This window comes from Amphiura filiformis, chromosome 17, assembly GCF_039555335.1.
Source record: "Amphiura filiformis chromosome 17, Afil_fr2py, whole genome shotgun sequence".
NCBI lineage: Eukaryota > Metazoa > Echinodermata > Ophiuroidea > Amphilepidida > Amphiuridae > Amphiura > Amphiura filiformis.
The window spans coordinates 61,193,158-61,219,785 of record NC_092644.1 but is presented as its reverse complement, the minus strand read 5'-3'; the positions used below and the strand labels follow the sequence as shown (position 1 = coordinate 61,219,785).

Genomic DNA, 26,628 nt, shown 5'->3' with positions numbered 1-26,628 from the left:
CTTGAATAGTAACCTCGTTCATTGAATTTCACGTTAAATTATCGCACCCAATCATGCCGCACTCATGCACCAACGCCAAAAGTAGGTGTATTTGGACAGGAAAATGCCAGATTTGGGCTAATTGTGCGCAATTGTGTGCAGTGCGAATTTTTTTTTTTCTTTCGGCGTTTTCTCATTAAATTAGGGTCCCGTTCAAAAAAAAATCAAACTGGTGTCTAGATGTAAGCACAGTTAACACACCAGGAAAATTATAGAATATACAACCAGCTAGTTAGGCCTGTTCAGTGCGAACAAACATGCACCTGGTCGGAAAACAAACTGTGATTTCCTTCGGATCACACAATAATATGGTCAAAGTTGATCTTTAGGGTCAGCATTTCCAATATTTCCCACTTATGTTATAGAATGTTATAGAGAAGTAGGGAGGGGGTCAGCTTCCAAATGAAAGCACTTTCATTTGGACATCATCAAACCGTAAGTACACAGTGATCTTTATCATTGTTACATGAAGTCACAGAAATAAGCATTTATATAGTTGCACAAGATGACAGCATTACACTACTCAGTACTGGGCCCCAGTACAGATGGATTATGTTAACACTGCTTATGTCTATATGAAGCTCTCCAATCCAGATTAATCTGAATTAGGCCCAATGCTTGAATTCCAGCAACCAAACAGATGCAGCATGCTCTTGACACTACCAGTGAATAAAACAGTAATCCACATTGTCCTAATTCCAGATCTAAAACCCTTGTGTAAATAACACACTATTTAGCACAAATGAGTTTACATAAATGGAACGTGATGCTGTGACAGGTTTCTGTGTACACTGATTTTATCCATAAAAAGACATCTTACACTTCCCACAATGCATTTCTTCCCTGTACTGATTTTAAGCAGAGAAGGCATCTTATACTTCCCACAATGCATTTCTTCCCTGTACTGATTTGCTATTCAGTGAAACATGGGTGTATAAGAAACACCTTAATTGCAAGATCTAAATGAGCTGTGTTAATTGAGCTATTTTTGTCACTATCAACCCACAGCAGACGAACGCTCCTTCCATCATGCTTTGCGATAAAGGATGGATATAAAATCTCCAGATATAGTCACGTGACCATTCAGTTGCACATAGCCATCGACCGCGAATGGACCTAAGCAAGGTTACAATACAAGTGACCCACGCTGTATTATATCCCACATAGGCCTACCAGCAAAACACCCGTGGTAAAACACCTCCGTGTTCTGCCTGCGATCATCAGCACTAAGTTTGGATGATCTCAGCTGACTCAAAATATTGAATAGACTGTATTTGTGTTGATTTCAGCATGTTTTGTGATGTTTTTAGGGCAAGGATGTTCAAATAAATGGCATTTTAATACGGTGGCCTAGTACCTGCTGCCGTTGTTATAAATATCAGTGTGTAGTTCATTCATTCAATAGGGGTGTGTACGTGTGTGCATAATCGTGGAAAAACAAGATACATACTAATTGTAATGAAAATGTTGGCACTCAATTCTTCCTCTGTATATACCCCACTATATTTGTCATGATTGTGTTCCTCTTTTAAGAATCATAGATGACGAATTTCAAAGAAAATCACAGCAAATTGATCGAGATTTACGGCAGTTGGCTAGTGAGTTCGTGTTGAAATCACTGTGATGATAGCATATTCCAGTGTTTACAAAATACTAATACCCAGAGCTTGCGTAATTATCGCACATGGCCGTCTCTTCTACTGCTGGCTTGATTCCGCTCACGCCACGCAAGCCGTGGTGAGCAGGTCAAACTAGCTGCAGTAGAGACTGACGGGGAAAAACCGTTAGGAATTTCTAGGCTGGTATCCGTTTACTTTTTCTTGGTCTAAGGATGGTGCTCTTTTACATTGAAAAGCGTTATGGTACCCAGTTTAATATGAGGATCAATAATGTGAAGAGAAAACTGAGTGAGCACGTTACGGTACGAAGTACGCTACCTCTAAACACGGGCGACTTGTGTAGGTTTTCAATGGCGGGTTCCATGCGGGATCTACGCACACAGGCTACATGGGAAGGTACGTTTTTCTGCTGTGCTATCGACCTATGTAACACGGAATAGCAAATCAATACAGAGTAGAAATGCATTGTGGGAAGTGTAAGATATCTGCTCTGGATTTTGACAATGCAAACTGTATAAAAATACTATTACATTTGTAGCTACACATTCATATGCATACAATACACTTTGTGCATGAAATAGTATAGGCCTAGTATAGGAAGTCATTGACAGTCTTGCCAATAGCAGATATGAGTACAAGGCTATGATCATTGTGATGAGCATCAATACATGTAACTTGAGGCCTGATACACCGAGTGAGTGAAAAGCGAGTGCTGCCACTAAACATGCTGACGGATTTCCGTACATGGATGATTTTGTAGGATCGTAGATTATATAATTCAAACCTTTTTGCTTGACAAATTCTGTGAATAGATTTCTCCCAACTTAAGCTTTCACCGTCTGGGCTGACAACTTGATGCGATCAAGCCGCCAGATCCCACGTCAGACCATGAGACCAGACATCAAAAGTTATGAGTAATGTTTTCACTGGTTTTGTCAGGCTAAAAAACGTTTGAATTATGATGGCAGGATGAAAAATAAATTATTAAGGCCCTAGAAATATATGAAATTGTTAGAGTTTTGGAGTCGATTTGTAGTTCATTTGAGCTATGAGTGATAGCAGTTTAATAATTTGGCAAAAAAAAACCCTTTTCTACGGGCTTGATTGAACCAGATTTTATATTTTCGGAATTTTTTTACAATCTACTTTTTTTAGATGTATGAAATTAAAAATGTTAATTAGTTTGGCCAAAGGGGATTGAATTTGACTCAAGTTTCTTGGAAAAAATTGGCAAAATAGTCCAAATATGTTTGTAAAAAATGTTCAGATTTTGTCTGATTTTCATGATTTCAGTGATTTTTAGGTCATTTAGCCAGTAGAACAGGATTTTTTTTGCTGCCTTAGCTGCTTTCAACAATGAGCATAATGTGCAATGTGCATACTATACGGTGTACAGTACATATTGTTTACTTACTGCAAAATCTTCTGGTAGCACTCTCAGCATGTCGAACACTACCGCGTCATAGGATTTCATACGCGGTAAAGTCCAACGGCCGTCTCCCAATTCCCGACTCTGTAAAAACAATCAAAGAAGAATAGCAATTAATAAAACAATGCTCATGTGTGTCTCAAACTTGAATTCATTGAAACTACATGTATAACTATAGATATCTGTTGAAGTTGAAGATTCATTCACAAGCCATAGATAGGCATATCAAAACATAGAATCTAAATTTAGAACAACAGGCGACAGGGAAATCCCCACATAAAAGGACCTGATTCTTCCTTTAAAGATTACTCTGCAGGCCATTAGGATATGTTTGTGCAAAACAAGGAACACTGTCTTGTGACACACATCTTGTGATACACTTAGAGTACTTCCTCATTTGTACCAAATCCTTCTGCACAGTTACTCATCAATATTGTAGGGTGGTTATCAACCTATACAAACCCAACATGAACAGGGATAAAGATATCCTAATTTTTGACCTCGACACTGGCAATGCTATAAGTATAATATTTTAACACAAAATTTTCGAAAACAATTATACATGCAGTATGTTATGACAATTTTTTTTCATTCTGAATCCGTTGAAATCCCTGGTATGAAAAACAAGTATGTATTATATTGTGGGTAAGTATTGCCGCATTAAACGAGATGGCTAGGTCACGGATGACTTGTTCTACATCGTCTAATAAATCAGCCGGAAAATTTGGCGAACTAGCTGAGGGGGATTATGAAATTCTTGATCCAAACATTTAATTTGAGGAAATTTCCTATTCAATTGCATGCAACAATATCCTGGTTCACTGTCCCAAATGATCTACCAGTTTTTTGTTTGCACTTACCTGTCCCTAATGTGAACTCCAAAACAAGCCCACAAGCAAACAGCCATTGCTGCAATCATTTGATTGACCCATAAGGCAAAAAAAAGTTTGTTTCCTGTAGCGCACATATTTAGTTTTTGACGGCTTATTGTGCGCATTTGATTTTTTTTTTCATTTACAAAGAAAAAAAGAAATCGCAAAAAAATAATATAAAACACTACTGGAGTAAACATTTACACATTCCACAACAAACGAGCATAGTGAAAAACTATTGCAGGTTGAAAGGTCATAAATATTCTTGAATATGATTTTATTTTTGTATCGGAGAAACCCACTGTAAATTCCCATTCCAATTTGCAGCGAAAAGGGTATTTTTTTTCCATTTCAAGACATGGATTTAAAAAAACCGCATTTTGCATTTGACTTTTTGGACCTGCTACAGGAAACAAACATGTTTTTTTTTGGCCTAACTTGTGCTCATCAAAATGATCTTTAGAAACTAAATAGATTGTGTTTAAACTTGCCGCTAATGCATTGCTTTCCCATTTTCCGAATATGCATTTAACAACACAACTTTGGAACAAAGAACTAATCAACTTGAACATATCAAAGACAATCAAGGAAATCAAACATTATGCTAATTTGCTGACATGAATGTATTTGTCTTGATTAGGATATGATGGTTAATCAATAATTGATAGCATGACATAGGCAAGTAAACAGCCAATAACATAATAAGGATAATACAATTTACAACTGTAATTTACTTGTAAAATAAATATTTCAATGTAATTATAACTTCAAATTGTAATTTATAATTTCTGTGGGTTAAAGTGAGTTTGCATTTTATCAATTGAGCTTCAAAACCAATTTACAGGTACAAATATGTACAGATTGTGTAGTCTACACTAAATGTGGCAGTGACCCATTAGAAGCAACTGTATATGGATGTGTAACAATGGGTGTAAAATGTTATAAATGTGTTACAAACGTGTGTTGGTCAAAACATTTTAATAACATTTAAATATCGGGTTATGTAAATGTTTTAAAAACTAAAACGTTTTATAAAAACAAAATAACACATTAACAACAATAGTTTACTTTAATTGCTTTTCAAAAATCGTCTGCTATTCATCTTTTCTTTCCTTGTTATAAAACAACTGATTTTGATGCACAACCATACCTCCTAGCAATCAACAGTCAACACTGTTTCACATCAATTGACACAATTTCTTTTCATATTCTCTCAAACAATAACCGAATTGCATTAACAGCGTGAAATTGTGTGATGCTCAGGTACTTTCATTTTCTGTTTAAATTGAATGGTTTTCATCAGGCTGTCATACAGGAAATACAAAGACAGGCACTGACAGTATTAAATGTTGTCAATGTATACATTTGCAAGTACACAGATAGAAGGAACTGTGCTCACTATCAGTCAATGAAATTGGGTCAAACTTTCTGCTGGGCTGCCTAGTTGACTGACAGTATCTCAGCTTGAAAGAGATAGTAATGCCTAATGGGAAGTCTTTCTTATGTTGGCAACTCTACACAATGCATAAATGAGGCTAATTGATATAGTGACAAGTTAATGTTCGTTAAGTGATGGCAATTTTATGGCAACTCAGAAAAGACAACACTTGTGTAACCTTAGAATTTGCTTTATGAGACACGGTTCAGCAAAGCAAGTCATTTGTTGTGACAAATAAATTATTGTTGTTAATTTAACATAAGGCTACAAACTGCTGAAACTCTGAATGTATTATGTTTTAGTAAACCTCTTCTCCAAAATTGGTCAACATGTTTAGAAAATTGCCTCAGATGATTTGGAAGAAAAACAAAGATAACTGTAAACAAATAGTAGATTTTAATCAGTACTCACTGGGTCAATTTTCATTGTTGTCATTTATAAACTTGTCAACAAACATGAAATGATTGAAGCACTCTATTTGGTCTTCCTCTCATCTTTTCTACTAGACTGATATGCATCTAGGCATACATGTCTGTCTGTTATCCCTGACTCTACATTACTGGTACCCTGACCTTCACAATGAACTCATGTGAACTTGAACTCTTAACCATGGTTGTTAATGAGCACATTATACCACCATTAGGCCAAAAAAAATAAGTTGTTTGCTTGCCCTCAACCGACCGACCCTAATTTTGGAAATCAGAAAAAAGTTTTTTTTTTCTATTTACTGTACAAAAGAATACCGACCCTATTTTTGGAAATTCCTGAAAAAGTTTTTTTTTTTTTCTTTTCAAATTTTTGCATTCTGAAGATGTAAAAAAATGTATTTTAGAGCTTGTGTTCAACATTTTAGTTGTTTTCTAATATTAGTTGATTCATTTTGACACCAAAATTGTCTGATTTTTCATATTTTGAGCCTTAATTAATACAAACATTAGAGTTTCCTAGTAATAAAAAAAAAAAAAAAAAAAAAAAAAGAAATCCCGACCGACCGACCCAATTGTTAAAATTCAATTGAGGGCAAGCAAACAATTTTTTTTTCTTGGCCTTAGTGTCACCTCCAATTCTATTTTTAATTCCCAGACATACTATAATTATATTTTACCACTTTTAACAGACACTTATTAAATGTCACTGAATACACACATTTTGACATGCTACACAATATTGTTATGTTTGTTTTTGGAAATGTAGGCACTTCATATAATTGTGTGTGTGCACAAGTACACATGTACAAAAGTATGAAAGTTGGCTTACCATCGTTTACCTACATATTCCACTGCAGTCTTTATCATGTTTATTAGGGGCTGATCCAAGTCAAAATTAACCTTAATTTTTTTTTCTTCTTGCCCTTCAAATGAAGCACCATCAAATATAATTATTTGCTCCCTATATTTCTTTGCAATTTAGATCCTCCTAGAACTAAGTGTCGTCTTCCACAACTCAAGTGTATTCAAGTTACTGGTCTAAACACATGACAAGCTCTTTTCTAGGAACTACACCTACACACTTATATTAAAACACAGTTTAGTTGTAACCTGGCAGTCCATTCTAGGTACAGCAGTGCACATAGAGCACTTGAAACACATGGTAAGCAACCTGGGCTTACTTGTAGTCTTTGAACAGAAACAAAATTACTAGACAGACATTGGGACAGACGTGTATGGCAGCTTACTTACCAGCGGTTCTTCACACAACAGTTCACTTGTAAAATTACCTAATAATAGGCCTACTTGTAGACAAAACCTGTTGACTCTGTACAGTCTACACTCATGTCCCAAATAAAACACACAGTACTTCATATCAAGTACCATCATATCAAAGTCACCTCTGACTTTCCATGAACCTACATGCAAGCTTACCTTGAAGAATAGGCCTTCTGTCTCTCTCAGTACACTGTATTATAAATCCAAGAATTCAACACTAAATCCAGGCCTGCGTTTGGTATAAAATCCTAGTTATTTATCCAAGTTTGGTATGTACATGTCCCTATATGACCATACACCTAAATGCGTGTGGTGGGCTGGCTCATGACAGAGTCTGCCTAACCCCCCAACTTCCTTCATACTGACAGTTCTTCACTCACAGTTAATTTTACTCCCCGTCATTTTCACCACATAACATAATCTTCTACTTGCTTCAAATTTGCATAACTTCATGAAACTTTAAGGTTTTATTTTGATTTTTTTTTTCAGAACAATTTTACAAACACAGAATGACAATATGGTAATTTCTAGTAAAGATCATGCGCAAAATTATCCTCCTGTTAAAATTGAGCAATACATACAATTCTTCAGAAGTCTACAGATAGTGAAAGCTGCAGGAATTGAATGAGGAAATACCCCATTATTTAGTATATAGACTTTGCATAAGATCCCATGCATAAGATATTATTAGAACTAGACACTTAAAGGGCTTCCAGGTTCACTTGCCTGCGCTGGTTATACACTTAAAGGGATTCCAGGTGATTTACCCACACTCAAGGTGACTTGTCTAGGTTGGTTAGACACTTAAAGGGCCTCCATGTGACTTGCCTGAGTTGGTTAGACACTTAAAGGGCTTCTGGGTGACTTGCCCGAGTTGGTTTGATACGTAAAGGGCCTCCAGGTGACTTGCCCGAGTTGGTTAGACACTTAAAGGACCTCTAGGTAACTTGCCTGAGTTGCTTTGACAATCAAAATAATCATAAAGTTTAATAAAAACCCCTTTAAAAGGGAGTGCTCAGGCATGATTGGAAAACATGGTTGTACAATGTAGGTCGGTGGTAATTCATGTAGGCCTACTAATAAACTTCTTGTTATAAAAAAGTGTACTATAGCTTTAATGTTATTCTATATATTTATACTATGAACGCGTGCAGCTCTTAATAGGCGGAATTATTCGTTTTTTGTTACTGCATAAGTCAATAAAGTTGTGTCATTCACGCAATATGCAAAGCGCAGTTCAAGCGTGGGTGCTGCGCCCAGCTGTGTGTGTATGCCATTCTACATGTATATCAATCCACAATGTTATGAGTCCCGCCTATTATGAGCTGATCAGAGTATAACACAACATACATGAAGTAAGAAACAGGTTTCCATGGTGTACTTAGGTCTATTTTGTGTATATGTAGGCCCACCCCATATTGGATTTTTTTTAACACTTCAACATGTACATGTAATATATACAAATGGTAATGAAAAGTAAACCCAAAGTTATACTAAAGTAATTTACAAACATGTATGTAATTTCAATGATGTGCACTAATTTGGACATCAATTCAACACAATTTGAAAGGGCATTCCGTGATCCACACTTTGTACAGAAATATTCAGATTTTATCATTTTATACCACTGGAAAACTCTGGCAGAACTGTTTCTGTATAAAATAATTCTTGCCGATTAATTCGTTTAGCAAGCATATCGTCAAACTTGTTCGCCAAATTACAACACAGCAAGTGGCATATGGGGCATATAAGTACACCTAGAGGCTGTATCAAAATGATACCAGTACTCATCAATTTTGATGTTGATTGATAAGCGTACATGCTTATTTTATTCTTGCAAACAAACAATCTGATCAACTGAAGTTGTGAGATTTATATAAGATTTTGCTTCTGGATATCTACTGACAAATGTCATAAAAAGTGGATGCTATAGGATTGTGAAATACTCATTTAACATATTATGTCACATTTAGTGATGTAGGCCTATGCACTTGAATGTTACCCATGAAAATAAAAAGTAAAGTTTAAGTTGTAGGCCTACATATTAACGATCTAAATAATACAATTTAAATATTACACACTTTATCACCAATGCATAATTTTTTCAACAAAAAAAAATTTAAGCCCTTAGCTTAGCTCCAATGTGCTCTGTTCTATTTCAGATGCCATTTTACCCAAAATGGTTTAAACTTGATAAATTTGTGTTTGTGGGATATTTCAATCTGTTGGCATTGAAGATGCTGCTGGATATAAATTTGTATCTGCAGAATATTCCAATTTCTGTTGATTCTTGAAGATGGTGCTGTGGCAGGCTGTTGTGTAGAGTGTGAATGAGATGACTACTGTTTATATAGTGTGGACGAGATGACCACATGCACTGTGAACTTCTGGCAAATCCAGAACAATCAGAACACCTTACTTATCTCTCATTGCAAATTTAAGAAGTTCATGGACATTTGGTAACTTGGTATAATTGACCATGCAGGCTGACCTAGCTACCTGACTTTGTCCATAAAACAAAATCTGTTCATGGACAGTTTGTAACTTGTTATTAAACTTCAACTTCAACTTCCAGACCACTACACTATCAATCTGTCAACACTCATAATATTGAAACTGATTATCATTCCCAGGTAACAAAACCCTCCACTATGGGCTACAGAACACAGTCTTATAAATAATTTCATGTGGAATGAGGCTAATATCCTATCCCCACCTCAAACTAGAAATCTCACTGCTGCATATATTTATGAACTATGTCATGAGGAGTGAGGTTATTTTAGGAGCTGGCAGTAGTCTGCATTTAGTGCATTTCTATTACTGAGATACCATGCATTATTCTACAAAATATTTTTAGTGATTACAAAGCAAGAGCATTTGCAAAAGAAGCTCCACTTAGAGCTACTTAGGTTCAAGGGTCAAATTTTATTTCAAGGTCTAAACTGAATGTATATATTCACTCAGGTGTACCTGAGCGAAAAAAGTTTTAATAGACAGTGTGGGTTTGTTTTGTATAAAAGTTTGCCAGCCTCATGGTGGTAGTTCACTAGTTCAAGGTATTAATAAAGATCACCGTAGGGAAAATAATTTAATATTAGCCACCACTATGGACCACAGTGGTCTCAAACCAATTGCATAGTTCAATAACACCAATTAAACAATCAGAGAGCAAAATTTGACCTCAAGTTGCAGAGTATGAGTTTTTGTACCCAAATTTTCAAAGGTCATTCAATGAATGTACAAATGTATTGGGATTAAAGCAGGCTGCGACAAATCGCCTGTCCGATAGCCCGGGGCAATCACATTTTTTGTCGGGCAATTAAAACTCTGAAGAGCTGTGCCCGATCGGGCAAGTCTAAATTTAAACCAATTAAAGCTTGATGATTTAAAATGGAGTATTTTGTCCAACTTGGCGTGTTCACAGAAGTAAAAAAACGTCAAAACAAAGTAGAAAACTTCTTAAAATGGAACTCAAATTTCGCTAGGCACTCGTATCCCACACCAGATTTGCAGACATATACATGTATATATGCTAATGAACATCATGCCGTTACGTGACGTATTGGAAGTTTGGCCAATTATAGAACCTGTTTAGTGCAAATATCATGACGTCATTGGCGTCAGCTGGCCATGTATTTGCATATGATTGAGATTGAGATGTACTAGTGGTTGGCGAAATACGTAAATCGCCGTGACTTTACTGACAAAATTTCACATAAAATACACATTATTTTCCACATGTAAGAAACAAACAGTGAAATAATTGAATGAAATGTTCATTTTTATGCATTTCATGAATACTCATTTATTTATCAACTTAACTGAGAAAAGTATTGGATTTCCGTAAGAATGAAACTGCCAAATTCGGAACACTGACGGTACTATGCACTGCACTGCATGATGAGTATGGTATGTGACTTTGACGGTCGACAATTGTTGCCGGGAATATGGGTTAATTTCGGGCAATTTCGGGCAACCAATTTTTGGATATTGCCTGCCCGATCGGGCAAGCTAATAAATAAAATTTGTCGCGGCCTGGATTAAAGAACGGTTCCCCTGATAGATGAGCATGTCATGGATAGTGATGATATTGAGGAAATTATTCCAACTCACTCTCAAATAGCTTCAACTGTAGCTTAAAAATCACCCCTAGCTATGAGGTATGCAAACAGTTTTGACTACCAAACTAAATTCCTTATTCAGGACTAGAAGTAACTTTATAAATAAATAAAAGTCTTACAAAGCATTCCATAGGTTTTCTACCACTTCATAAAATCGCCTGAAAACAAAATTAATGAAAAAGTACTGCAGTGTAAAGATCAAAAGGGAAACATTTTGTGAATGATTTGCTTGTATAAAGCCAAATTTCTAAGGTGTTAATGAACTCATAATGTACTTCATGTTTACAAAACCAAACCTCTCCAAAAGAATTAAATCCTTTGAAGAAACCATTTCCACATAATTGCTAAAATAACCAAAGTTCATGAGGTTGGTGGATATTTATAATGTGAATGTTTTGCTAAGGAATAGCACTATTTTGGTTAATGACAACATTCTACTGTTTCCTGGCTTGTCAAAAACTGTGACATATTATAACTCTCTGGTTTTGACATTTATTGTTTTCATTGATATATTAACCTCTTAGAATGTTTGAAGATGGGCTAATTTGATTTTAACAAAACTAGAAAGGGAATTTGTCAAAAGAGAAAAAAATAAATAATATTCACACATTAGCAACCATCTGAAAGTCTCCGTATTATTTTTAAATTTTATTTCACTATTGAACATATTAAATAACATCATGTTTCCCCAACCTTACATATCTGTAATTGTTTTTAGATAGGCAAAATTGATGATGTAAATTATGCTAAATACTGCAAATTTAGTTGATGATGTTATACTCTATACTACAAACTCTCTACATTGTATAAAGTTCTGGCAAACTCATTTTGAGATGATCTCAGGAAACCTAACAAAGACTAGCATAAATTTCATATCAAAAGTGAAAACATGACGGTAGATGTAGCTCAATAGCACACTACAATAGTGTTGCAATGTTCGATTTCAAGGTCAACATCACCTTTATTATCTACATTTCCTGTTGCCATGGAAACTATGACATCAAACCTTACTTCTTTTGATCTACATACATTAAAAAAATATCACCACGATAAGAAGTTACACTTGCAATAGATAAGATTTATGCTTCATTGTGATATGATCTGATGCAGGCACATATAAAACTGAGATATGGGCAAAAATAAGGAGCAATCAACAATAAAAAAAAAAAGTAAGAAAATGGACAAATAAAAAGTTCATAACTTTACAACCACGTATGCCAGTGATCAAAAGTTACACTAAATTATGACTGTGATTCAGAGATTTCACCATTGGTAAGCTTATAGGTGCCAAGCAAGTTAGTCAAATTTGTAATATTAACAAAATTTTCAAAATGTCCAACTTTATTCTGAGTGGATCAGAATCATCAGATAGCGTCACATTTATAAATAATCACACTACAAATTTCCAGGAGAGAGTTAAAATATATGTCAGGTGCAAAGTAGTTAGTCACTCTGCATAAGACGTTCAATCAGAGGGTACAGGACATGATTCTAACTAGAAACACAACTTTAGGTACTAAGATGCCACCCCGTAAGCATGCTTTAAAGTAGGCCTATATTTACAGGAACTGCCTGCTTTTTTGGAATAAATTAAAATTATTTACATATGAAAGTATATCATACCATATTGTCTGTAATATAGACACTCCTTAAACTAAATGCAGCCCCCATATACTTTTCAATGACAAAGTGACCGATATGCATACATTTCCATGCCATATCATGTCAGTATATAACTGGCATTTGTTGAATGTCCGAAATTGTGAAATTGTATACTGCGCAAACCTTAACTTCTATATAGTTCATTGCCAAATTATAGTAGAATATGCAGCATAAAAATTCTATATTCGCATGAATATGCACTTGCAGTTTTGTATTGATATGTTCCCTGTTAGTACCGATATTCACCATGTGTTCTAATTTTGGGCTGTTGACAGCCGGAAACGACAACATGTACACAGAGTAAGTTTGGTGATGAACCTGTGAATAGCAAACTGCCCCTTTGAGTTATTTTGGTATCCATCAGTTATTATTTACTGTCATGTGGCTACATTTACTGATCACATTCTCACTATTGTATATAAATTATTGATTGGAATCACATGTATACTTACAGAGAGACTTTGTAAAGTTGAGCCCCTAGAGCTTCCTCCCCCATCTCTACTGTCCCCATTGGTAAGATCTTCTGCCGAAGACGTCGATGTCTGCCTCAATGGTCTGTGTGGCTGACTCATATTGATGGTACTGTGGTATGTGTCAAGTACTGAAATGTGTTAAATAATATTAAAAGTTGTGAAAACAATTACGCACACATGGTATGGCTTGGGTGGAGGGTGGAAAAGAGAATGAATTCTGTTTTACAATAAGCAGATAAGAGAGAAGGCCTTCAAATTTTGTTGGTATGTGAATCAATCCTCCCAAAGATACATGATTTGTGTTAAAACCAAGTTCTTAGAGTTACATTAAAAACAAATAAAAAATAACCCAAAATCTCTGGATGTGTTTCTAGGAGGCGTCAGAAAAAAAACCTTGTTTTATAAGCCGCTCAACCCCGATTTTGCATTTTGGGGATTTTTTAGTTGAATTCAATTAACACAGTAATTTTTGGCTGTAGTGCATTGGACTGATTTTTACTGAAATTTTCTTTTAATTTTTGAAATGTTTGCTAAAAATTCCTGAATTTTTCAGAGTCCAGGCTTTTGGTAACATTTTATGACCATTTAGCCGCTTCTTTTTTTTCTGAATATAAAAAACCCAACTAACCAACATTACTAAGCAAGTCAGTCCCCCATAGAACACTGGTTTGTTTTTTCGTCACCTAATATGTACAGGTTTGTCACAGGTTTATCACAAATTGATATAAATTGATAACATTGTAAGAACAAATTGCTCTATATCTTTAACACTTTATTGTATCACCTCATAACTCTTGAGTCATTTTCATAAACCATGAACCTGAAATGAAGCACGCATGGTAGCACTTACAAATTGCAATATCAAGCATCTATACCATTTCTAATTAAAGCGTGCTGAGCGTTTTGTACAAATTGTGAAGAAGATCACAGCTACACAAATTGCCTCTTGCACTGCTTGATACGCCAGCTGTGAAGTCTCAATGGATGCCTGCATGGTTTAATCTATTAGATGAATACATCATTGGATGACACATTTTGGGTGGTGAAGCCCAACCATGTTTTAATTGTGAACTGGGTCAGATGGATGATATTATCCGAGTTATCTCCCAGTTGATTCCAGAATAACTAGTGGCTGCTAGTCATTTTATATGGCCTATGTGTACCAATATATTTCAAAGAAGAACTACGCCCTGACAGATGATTCCTAGAATGTTGTAATAAACAAATGAAGCATCTCTTCCATAAAAATCCCTTTTAACACCAATTACCAGCATTCCAGGCACTTATTGATTGCAAAATTATGAAACATTCATCTTCATGTAGTGTCTTTTTTAAGACAGTTCTAGTTTTGACATGTTTGTCCCCTTTTCTTTTCTTTTTTCAATGTGAAATTGTAAAAAAACAATTTGAGTCAGGATGCCTAGCACTGTCATGACGACTTTCTGATACACTGAAAAAGTTGATTTTTCCACAATGCTACCCACCATGGTTCTAACATTGACATGTGACACGAAAAGCAACATGAGTTAGATGTCATAAAAATGGGATTTTGAAATACAGCCAAACATGCAGGTTCTGTTGTTAAAAGTACACTTAACCATTTGAATGGGCATATTAACTCAGAAACTTTCTCAATTTTAATAACATTTTTGGCATGTTGCAGTGATTATAGTATTAAAATTGATCTTGTACACTGGTATGTAATGTGTTGTTTGTACTGTTTACCCTGACTGCTCATATCCAGTCTGTGTAGCTCAGTGGTTAGAGCGCTTGCCCGACAAGTGAGAGGTCTGGGGTTTAAGTCCCTGCACAGGCAGATATGTCCGGAGTTTTTCTTCTGATTTATCTACCTATGCATGTCATGTTTCCTTTTGTTAAGCCATGTTTAATTGTGCTAGTGTTATTCTTCTTTCCCCTGTAGCCAAAGAGATTACACCCAAAGAGAACAGACTCCACCATGTCCATTAATCGCTCATGCAGGGCAAAATATATACCTCCTGATTATTTTGCCATGCGCCCAGCAAACTTTGATTTAAAGTATGTGCTTCCTTGTATTCTGGACGTAATATGTTGTGCAGATATGGGTGCACCAAGGAACGTCAAAGACCTACCAATGCAACACACACTACCTTTGGGCTTTTGCAGGAAAAATTGTGAAGGTAAGGCAAGGTATACTATTTTGGTCTCCATATGTGAAAATCCATGGAGGATTTCCCATAAAATTATGCACAGGTCTTGAGTCTGTCCTCTATGGTCCGTATGCACAAAAGAGTTAGACCGGGTTTAAAGTTAGACCTGGTCTAAGTGGATTTTAGTTCCATCAGGAATGGTCCTTTACTCCTATTTCCTTCCTAAAGTAGCTTGCAAATTCTAAAGATTTAAATGCCGAGTTCAAAAATAATACAAAATATCTTAAGGGACCTGGAATGAGCGTTTTGAGCGTTTCAACAGTATTTTTGTGGGACATGAGAGCACATCAGACATATCGAATTGCATTCTGAATACGAAGAATGTCTTTCTGATATCAAATAATTTTCATTTTTGAAATTCACGATATAATACAAATTTTATGACAAATTATAAAAATTTGATATTTTTCACATTTTGATATATAACAGTCCTCAAAGTAAATTTTATAAATCAAATGACATATTCTTAAAGTGTATGCAGCTGGGAGGAAAAGCCGACGATCAATTGTTGGTGTTTTGGGAAAACAATCCATATTTTCAATACGAAAGGTCAACATTTTCAATTGATCGTCGGCTTTTCATCCCACCTACATACACTTTAATTATAAATCATCATATTTATAAAGTTTACTTCGAGTACTGTTAAATATCAAAAATATCAATTTTAAATCATTTGCCATAAAATGTGTATTACATTGCGAATTTCAAAAATCAAAATTATTTGATATCAGAAGGACATTCTTCGTATTCAGAATGCAATTCGATATGTCGGATGTGCTCTAATGTCCCACAATAAATACTGTCCAAACGCTCATACCCCACCCCTTAAGCAAATGTAAAGGAAAATGTCCTTTCTCCTGGGACTAAATTCCACTTAGACCAGGTCTAACTTTAGACCCGGTCTAACTCTTTTGTGCATACGGACCTATGACGACACATCTGATCTCAAGCACCATTCTCTGAGACCCTATTTCAACAAAATTTTTGTTGAAAAATATATTGGTAGAGAGCTCAGTTATTGATGGGCCTTTTTACACTAAGGTACCTTTCTAGTTGAGATTGAGTGTAATTCTTACCTTTGATGCAAATCTAATTGATATCTTCCAATTGATGAATCACCCCATTACTATTAAGTGTTATCCTACAAATAAGATTCACATGCAATCACACAAACGCTTCCTCACTTGTCTCAATCCAATTCCTTAAATCTAATGCACAGTATCTTCTTTGGTAATCACTCAAATAAATAAACAAATTTGGTTCATCAGTTTATATTCCAAAAGATGATTTCTCCTGGTAGTTAAATTCACTTCCTTCCGGTGTTGATAGATGATGATATGTGACAAGCTGGTACTGAGTTCATATGAAGTACTAGTGAATGTCTTTGGTTACAGGCTGCTTGATATGGTGTCATCACATGAGGTACATCACATATAGTGTGTCTGTCTGTCTCTGCATGTCATCTTCACTAGTATGCAATTCTCACTGGGGAATAGAGGACTTTGACTTTGGCCGTGACCGAGGGCAACCATCATGATAAATGTTCTGTAGGCAAATAAGATATTAATGGTTAATTTATCATTATTCCGTATATTATTAAATTTATAACAAATGAGGTCATGTCATTAATTGCACATTTCGATGTTGCAAGTCATTAATAACTACCTTTTATTAAAATGTTAAAATGTAAACAAATAGTTCATCAACCACATTGTTTGTACACATCCTTACATTGTCCAGAACATTGTCTTATTAGACATATGAATGAAACAAGTTAATTTTTAATTTTGCAGGGTTCATGTCCTTGTTTATATATATGCATTAAATGTTTTTTTCCATGGAAATTCCCAATAACAGTAAAACTAGGTAAACAAGCAGACTGCAATAATTAACAATACACATGTGTTCATTCGTGGAATATTTGCGCTGTGATGTGATCAAGTTAAATGAGTCACATATATCCCATCATATCAATTACTAATTTTTTCCCATTTAATATTCTGGCGCAATTTTAAGCTTTGTGATGCAGAACCCAATCAAAATTATGGTGATTTACATTTGTAAGATATGAATGTTTTCAACCTGCAGACAACAATTAACTATTGAAACACACAGAAATTTGACTGTCTCTCAAAAAACCACACAAATTTTAGAACTTATCATTCTTCATCAAGTCTGCAGTTGGTTAATTGTCATTGCACTTTTTTGATTAATTGCACTTTAATAATTGTCATTTGAAAAATAAAATTCCCATGTGAATGCAACAGTTTTGTCACTACAGGATTCTTATTGTAGCCTCTTTGCACAGGTACACTGAAGAACTGTGTCCTGCCAGAGTTTGTTCCTAGTGATAGAGTGAAAACATTTGAATTGTAGAGACCTTGGAGAATAAATAACAAAAGAAAACTATGATAATTCACCTAAAATGTGTAATCAAATACTAAACCACCACAACAAGGAACTGGTCCCATGCATTGCTCATACACAATAGCTTGAGCAACAAAGGAAACATCACTGCACAAATGACTGTATTCTTCTTATTTTATCCAGTATGTCTTTATTACAAACATTCCTTTTATTTCATCTACAATTGTGCAATGATTCCTGGCCTAGAACAGGATTCTATAACTTAAATTCAAGCCATGTTTACATGGAAGGTGAAAGTAAAGGTTTTAGATAATTTCAGGTTTGATCATTTCTTAGGCCTACCATGTGGAGTGGACCCCGCGAGCAAGCTGGATACAGCAGTTTACTCACTGACAAAAATTCCGAGTTTCAGTAGATTATAATCTACACAATTTGGAGGTTCACTTAAAAGTCAGGCACATGGAGTGGGGTGGGGGTAGGGGTGTAAATTAACGATTATTTGTCTAACCGTTTAAACGGACCACAATCTGGTCGGTTAACCGTAACGTATGGAAAAAAAAAATTTTAATCTAAATTTTTGTCATGTTTTTCCTACCCGTATACAAACTCTAACCCCTTCCCAAACCTTACTTCATGTATACATACAAACCCACCCAAGCCCAACTAGCCTAGCACCCTTGCCCCAGCCCCCCCCAAATACATTTAAGTACACAAGCTTAAATTCTAGGTAAGAATTTTTTTCTTGCATGCAACAGCTTTTTTCTTGCAGGTTAGAAAGTTGATAAATTGGTCCATGCATGTATTTTGTATATATGATGACCTATTTATCAAATTTCTAACCTGCAAGAAATAAACTGTTGCATGAAAGAAAATAATTCTTACCCAGACAAAAAAACTTTTGCACTCTACATGTACTGTATTTTTTTGGTATTTTTAGAATTTTAGATTTTTTTAAAAATTTTGTTAGCAATAACTTTTTTTTTACGTTTAAACGAATAGTGCATTTAACAGGCGGTTACACGTGAAACGTTTAAACGTAGACACCCTTAGAGTGGGGGTTAACATGGTTAATGGCTGAAACCCTTGTGTTGAAACAACAAGAAATAAACATTGTATAGTGTAGGGAATTTATGTTTGAAACCTTTCAATCTGGAATTTTCACGCCATCTGCACACAGATTCTCTCAAAAGTGTGAGTTCTTCATTTTATTCTGATAGTTTTGTGCATGGGGTATTTACACTATTTCAGTATTCACTTCATGAACAAAACATTACAAAATAAACCAGGCATTTCATTTCAATCATGTTTGCCTGAATGTTTTGTTGTCTGTATTGTAAAGGGTTGCAATTATTCAAGCTCACAGGCTTTTCCAAATGGTATTAAAGCAGAACTGCTGATGTTTATCGTCCTTCATGGTTATAATGGACACTTTTAAGGGGGTACTACACCCCTGTGGTAAATTTGTGACTATTTTTGCATTTTGCTCAAAAAATAATAACACACTGGTAACAAAAGTTATGTATATTATTGGGGCAAGGAATCCAATTACTGCACTGAAATTTCAGTGACTCGAGACAAGCGGTTCAGTATAATGATAGGAAATGATGTACATCCTAGTGGTACCTTATTTCTTATCATAAATAACGGACCGCTTGTCTTGGGTCACTGAAATTCCAGTGTAGTTTCATTTTGAGCTGATGTGTTTCACTGTGTGTCATTATTTTAAGCATGAGATTGAACATCCAAATTCAGCCAATACAAGAAGATGGAAACTTTGAATAACCACTGATATTATTTAGGCCTACCTCTTATTTGTAAAATTATTATGTGTATCTTTGTATTTTGTTTGTGTATATACATTGTAGGCCTATTCACTGTCATAGTGTAATGCAGGCCTCCAGAAAATTTTCTGCTGTCTGGGAACTTAATGACAAGTGCTGAAAATTTTCTGTGAAATAACTGAAATAGGCCTATGTGCGCGTAGCGGACATCACGAGCGCGAGCGCAAAATCCTAACGGCCGGGGTCCAGGGCCCGCTTAAGGGCCCTGGAAGCTCTCAGGGTTTAGATGCTCCCTCGTGCAATCTGAGCCTTATTTTGGAACAGTTTTCTATAAAAATTTACATCCTTTTTTCACAAAAAAACACAACTTAAAATTTCAAAGTATTACTGTCAAAACTCAAAACAATTTTTTATTAATTTTTGAACATTTTTTTAGAAGTATTTTGCAACTTTGAAGAACCACTGGACCTATTCTGAAGGGTTAGGATTATTCACAGATAATTTGAAAAAAAAAATGGAAAAAATTACGAAAAAAAATACAGTTTGTTATCCTAATATGCAAACCATTAATTTGTGTTTACCTCTTCATCTATCACATATTATAAATGCATGGAAAACCAATGCATCTATAATATGTGATAGATGAAGAAATAAACATTAGTTAATGGTTTGCATAATACAGATAACAAACTGTAATTTTTTCGTAATTTTTCTGATTTTTTTCTAATTTTTTAAAATTAACTGTGAATGATCCTGAAGTTTCATAATAGGTCCAGTGGTTCTCCGGTCGCCGAAAACTTTGGGAAAAAATTTAAAAAAAAAAAAAAAAATTTTTTTTTTTTTTTTTTTTTGCAATTTTTTTCTGTGACCTCTGTGACCTTTCTGGGAACGCCGTTCCCGCGTTCCCGCGGTTTTTGGAGGCCTGGTGTAATGTCAAAATCAATCGTTGCCAGGTCAACTGGTTCATATTATCTATGTTCGGTACCACAATCAAAATGCTCACAACACAAAGTCAATGGGGACACACACATTAAAAACATCCATTGAAATGCCGACCCACATGAACTGCGGACATCCCGGTTGCCAGGATGTGCCCGGTTGGCCCAAATTGCATGCTAAAGCAAAAAGCATATAAACTTGAGTCTGCAGTTACCCAGTAAAGCACGGTTCCCGGTTGGATGGTGATTCCTCAAATGTGACCAAGTTGGATAGAAAAAAATTAAGTGTGTGACCCGGTTGTTTGGTGTTTTCTCAGAAGCGTGTGTTCCCGGTTACCAGGTTTACAAGTATTGGGGGTGTTTGTGTGTATAATGCAGATACATACATGTATGTGTGTGTGGTTTCGTAAATTATACACCTTAGAAAATGCCATGAGTAATAAACATACAGGGAACGGAATACACATGTGGGAAATACGGTCGCCTGCACTTGATTGATGTGTAGAATCTGTAGATTGTACAGATCTATTTATCTACACATTAATCAAGTGCGGGCTACCACTTGGGCCAATTAAACAAAATAATTCCTTAGAATAAAACTCAAAAGTGTGTCCACAGTAGGCTAGTAAAAACCCAAAGTCTATGAGGCTGTCCATGTTTGCTGGCAGTTACAAATAAAATGTGATAGAGGGCGCTATGCCGAACAACGGCAACAAGGTGTAAGAGAAGAAGAGTGTAGAATCTGTATCTGTATCTGTAGGTGTACTATACAACACTCCCAATGCTGGAGCCAGGCGTATAGGGTAGTGTGCGCATACGGAGTGAAAAAGTTAGTCTTGGCGAAGGTGCTGAAGCACAGCTTCCTTGAACCTTGTTGGATCTGTTATCTGCGTAATAGGATATGGCAAATTGTTCCAGTGTTTGACTGTTTTGGGGCAGATAAGAATACTTGTTGCAGTTTTTGGTGCTGGTTATGATTTGATAGGCTGCTGGATGTGTATGCCGCGATTGACGTGGGTTTGGCCTGAGCAAGTGATCCACCGGCAGAGCCAGGAGGCCCTCTCTGGCTTTCTGAAGAATTGTCAGTCTATTTGCGTGTCGCCTGTTTTGAAAGGTATCCCAACCCAAGTAAGAACAAAGTAAATACAGCATCCTACTTACCAACCATAGATTTCACCAAATATTTCCCAACGGTACCACTAATTCAACAAAGAAAGCCAATCCTACACCACAGTATACATTAGTATTATTAAATCCTCCTATTTGGCAGCAGCACACATGCCTACAAACGTGTGTGTCGCCAACAAATTCATGCAGTAAACTATGGAACTAACCAGATTGATTGCACGCTAGTAAATATATAGCCACTGAACATCACAGGTATACATGTGATTAGCCAATTCCACACTCGTGTGTCACTGAATATGCAAACAATAACAAATGGTATATCCCAGAATTTAATACAATACACAGAATATGACATCACCAAATGATTAAGCTTTGTCACTGTTTACAATCACTGAGCAATTCTATATCACATGACCTCTTGACCTCACTAACAAAAACATGTACCTATTCATGAAATTCAATGTACGGTACTGTATGAGTAGTCTAGCCATGATTAATACGCACATGTACGATACACCAATCAAAGTTCATTTAATCAGTTAGATTTCATTTAATTGTATTATCAAATTCTGACAACACCTTGTGGAGATAATATACGTAGGCACCATCAATACTTACGCCGTATGAAATCATGGAATTCAAAATATCTTGGTCAAAAAAGTACTTTCTCATCTTTGCATTCACATGTGGTCCCTATTTTTTCAGAATTTTATCTAAAATGTTATTATGCCTGGTAGTTCTTAAAAGTGATTTGGGTGTTCCACCAGATTAAAATTCCCCCGCCCCCAATTGCCCCCCCCCCCCGGCCCTCCCCCTCCCCCATAAATTGACATGTAGGTCCTTTATTTATTGTTTTAAGAGGACAACAGCTGATGATTGAACAAATTGAATTGCAATGATTTGTTTCCTTGTGTTCCCTTTTTGTGCATAGGGACATTAGGAGGAAATAGCCTTAAAAATAAATAATAAAAGGTACAAAGGTTCATAATTTTAAACCATTTATCTATGATTTACACTGATTTGGGTGTTTTTGTTCCTGCACATGATATATTATATGTATAAACACTGGCATTGTACATGATCAGTGATTTGAATGCAACATCCTCAGGACTACATTGAGCTAATTATCAGGATCATTTAGCTCTTTTTTGTCTGCATTTAGCATACAATTTGGAATGCTGTTTGGAAATTGAAATACATTACAATTACATGTGAAGAGAAACCTTTCAATGAAGATTAAATTACAATTACTAACAGCACAATTGTAATTAATTACATTTGATCAACTATATAATTGTATTTTACCCCAACCCTGGTAAATGGGCAAGTAATACCATTCAATGACAGAATTAGAATTCATATTGTGAATTATGTCACTCTAGTCACAAGATTTCATGAAATCAAAGCTCACTTTCCTGGTCCCCATGGTAACCATTTCTATACACACATATGACATGGATCCAGCATCGTGCATCCAGCCTCCAGGTGAAATTAACTAGCAATAGTAAAATATCAGTAAATTTAATTGTGGTCAATTATTGTAGCATAGAAATACATAATAGATGACCTTGGCCTCACAATACTATTGCGATTCTGTCAATCTTTAACAGTGCTACTATAATTGCAACAATATAAACCATGGCATAACCAGGGCGTAGCCAGCCTTTTACCGTTATAGCAAAGCCACATTTTTCATCCCCCATTTGTAAATATTTTTGTCCCATTGTGGGGGACAAATCCCAAATTTGTGTCCCCACTTGTGCGTGTACACTCAGCGCATTTAACTTTACGCATAGTATTTGATACTGCGGCAAGCGAAATATGCACATACTACCAAACTTAAGCTGAACCAAATTATAGTAAAGAATCGCTACTTTTCTAGGGCTGTGACCAGACCAATGCAGTGGTGTGAATTCAATGTAAAGCATGCAGCCATGCACACTGTGTAATCATATGCACGTATAGTGAATGAAAATTTTGTAAAATGATCCAAAACAGTGAAATTAATCAAGGTATCCAATAATGATTTGGCTTCCTGAGGCCTTTCATTGGTCAATGGGGTCAATACCCACATGGGAGATCAGTTACAATAATAATGGATATGGAATGTTTGAGTATGTATCTGTGGCTTGTAAGGAGGGAAACAAGAATGGGATTTGAAGCCAATTATTATAAAACTCCTTGGACCGGCCAGTACAATATGTTGCCAACATGTAATAATGAATAATGAAAAGCGACCTTTCAAAATTATTTATAGGTGCCCCGTCAATCCATTTCCATCTCCAATGTCCACAACAGTTTTAATGTGACGATCAAGATTCAATTTTTTCAATTTAAAAGTATAGGCCACCGGCCCAAAAATACATTGATAATACAATAAAAGAATTAATTATAATTCGCTTTAAAATATTTATCTCTTTTCCTGTAGTCGAGTAATTCTTACCATGATCAATCACACACAATTTGATTTGAACTTTGAAGTAATAATCATGTCTGCCGAATTCTGCAGCTATATCACACATATTTATATCCTGCAGAACTCAGACATTTTGCTCTCTATTTAGTTGACCAGTAGATTATCTCAATGACCCAAATTTGTTTTCCATGGACGAATGATATCTGTCTTCCATGTAAAACTTTGGTGCAACAATACCGTAAAACCCCGTCTACAAGCATATAGAGTACTTCTGATGAAAGCTACATTTATCCAGGCGTCATTATGGAGTTTGAGCAAATAAATTACAGATCCAAGCATATACAAACAAGAATTATTTTAAGACCAATCTATTGTATTGGTATATTTACGCTTGCTTCGAATTAATTTAGCTTTCATAAAAAACACTATATATGCTTATAGACGGGGTTTTACGGTATGGCATATATATGTTTTCAGGACTTTGGTGATACTTCTTGCATTATTTGGAGTTTCCTATAACCGAAAAATGTTAAAAGTTGACAAAATTGCGTAAGTAGATTTGAAGCTTGAACAGGTGCAACAAAACTCTGCCCGCTTTGTCATGGGAGACTTAGAACAAGCAGTGTCACCTCAATGCTCCGTCATCTCAACCTTCGCATGATGTTCAAGATTCATTACGACCTGGCTGACATCACATGGAATCACTACCTCAACCACATCCAGGTTTATGCAACCTCTATCCTCAATCAAGGCCACTGATAACCAATGGGGAGAGCTTGGAGCTAGATATAGCTCAAATCTCATCACAGAATCAGTGAAGCATGACACCATGTAAAGCAACATGGAAATTCGTAAGTAAACAACATCGATCACGGCGGGTATAGCGCCCAAAAAAGTTGTTCAAATGACACGTTGGCGAATTGTAATTTGTTAGCATGGTTTCTCTCTTACAAATTAACTTTGCTCTGATGATACAGATTAAGTCATCAAAATAAATTTCAGTAACATTAAACTTCACAAAGAATTGTTTTAATGTGTTTGAAAATTGGCAACAATTGGGTGACCGAAGTAGTTACATGTATAGTTCCATGCACTATCTCTATCCACACAGCATTGTGACAGCAACTACTGTGTCGTCGCTCGTCATGGATAGTAGATAGATTTCTCGATCAACCTCACACCAACTCGTCAGTGTTTGCTAACTTCCCATGTACCATCTGGGACTGGAATAATCTCCAAGTGGATCCAAGTTGGAAGATTGTCCACTGAAGTAGTTTCAGTTTCAGTTTTATTTCATCCATTCAATTATACATGCATCTACTCACCAGTAGCGTTGGGTGTAAGACATTTTTTATGTGTAGCATTATCAGCTTGCACTACTTGATTTTTGTTACATTTGCACACTACACTGTAAAAGTCTATGGCATAAATTGCTACACATTTCCAAAATTGTGTAGCAAAGTGATCAAAATTGAGTAGCATCTTGCTCTGTGATACGGAGTATTACCGACTATGGCCAACGCTGATCAGTAATCACCAGCCTATTTTTACTCGTGAACACAACTGTATATTTTACACCTGTCTTCATTTTCATGTTATTGCTCCAACTAAAGGTGTGCGATATCGTGTTTGGGGACAATATCAAAAGCAATTATTAATTATTGCAATGCAGTAATCCAAACTGCTTCACCGATGAGCCCACAATAAGGCCATCGGCAATAAATGCATAGTTTCCTCTTGGAGATCTTGAGAAGGGGACGAGGTCACATTTCATTATTCATTATCCATTATTTGGCATCATTTCATTATTTGCTATTTGTACAGGGTTATATGATTCAAACAATAAAACAAAGTTTCAAATGAATTACTGCAGCATATCATTTCATTTTGTTCATATGAAATCAAAATCTTTTTACCTAAATTACTATTATTGCAAGTGCATCTACTTACTGGAAGAAGTAACAGACTTCAAGTACTTGGGGTTGTGGACCGTTGTGGGTCAGGAGTACTGAGCAAGACATCAAAGTAAGAAAGGCAATGGCATGGAAAGCTTGTAAGTTCAATAATATTTGGAAATCGTACCTGCCCAGGCACCTCAAAATACACCTATTCCAAGCTACTGTAGAAAGCGTCCTGCTGTACATATGTATATGGTTGTGAAACCCTGGACCATCACCAAGAAAATTGGCAAAGCAATGGATGGCTGCTATAAGAATGTTAAGATCAGCACTAAATGTGAGCTGGAAAATGCATGACCAATAAGGAATTGTATGGGGACATTCCACCTGTAACCTCGAAAATCAGCACAAGACGACTACGGTTTGCAGACAACAGTAAGAGAGCCAAAGGGAGGATTACATCTGATCTGGTTACATGGAAGCCCACACAAGGAAAACGAACCAAAGGACGTCCCAAGAAGACCTTTGTGGATCTGCTTCAACAAGACACAG

The 26,628-nt window shown here is 35.8% G+C and overlaps 1 protein-coding gene across 4 annotated transcripts in view; it reads right to left on the bottom strand.

The window, feature by feature from the left end:
- LOC140138113 (ras-specific guanine nucleotide-releasing factor RalGPS2-like) overlaps window positions 1–26,628 on the bottom strand; it is a 65,465-nt gene that overhangs the window by 35,852 nt on the left and 2,985 nt on the right. For 3 of the 4 annotated variants that reach the window (XM_072160010.1, XM_072160013.1, XM_072160011.1), the window contains exons 2-4: window positions 16,625–17,093; window positions 13,339–13,487; window positions 3,073–3,171 (exon numbers count right to left, since the gene is read on the bottom strand). In XM_072160010.1, the coding sequence (XP_072016111.1) occupies window positions 3,073–3,171; window positions 13,339–13,458 (219 nt within the window). In that variant the 5' untranslated portion in view covers window positions 13,459–13,487; window positions 16,625–17,093. Of the gene's footprint in view, window positions 1–3,072; window positions 3,172–7,259; window positions 7,399–13,338; window positions 13,488–16,624; window positions 17,094–26,628 lie in introns of those variants that run through there. The other variant, XM_072160014.1, reaches the window with a different exon arrangement.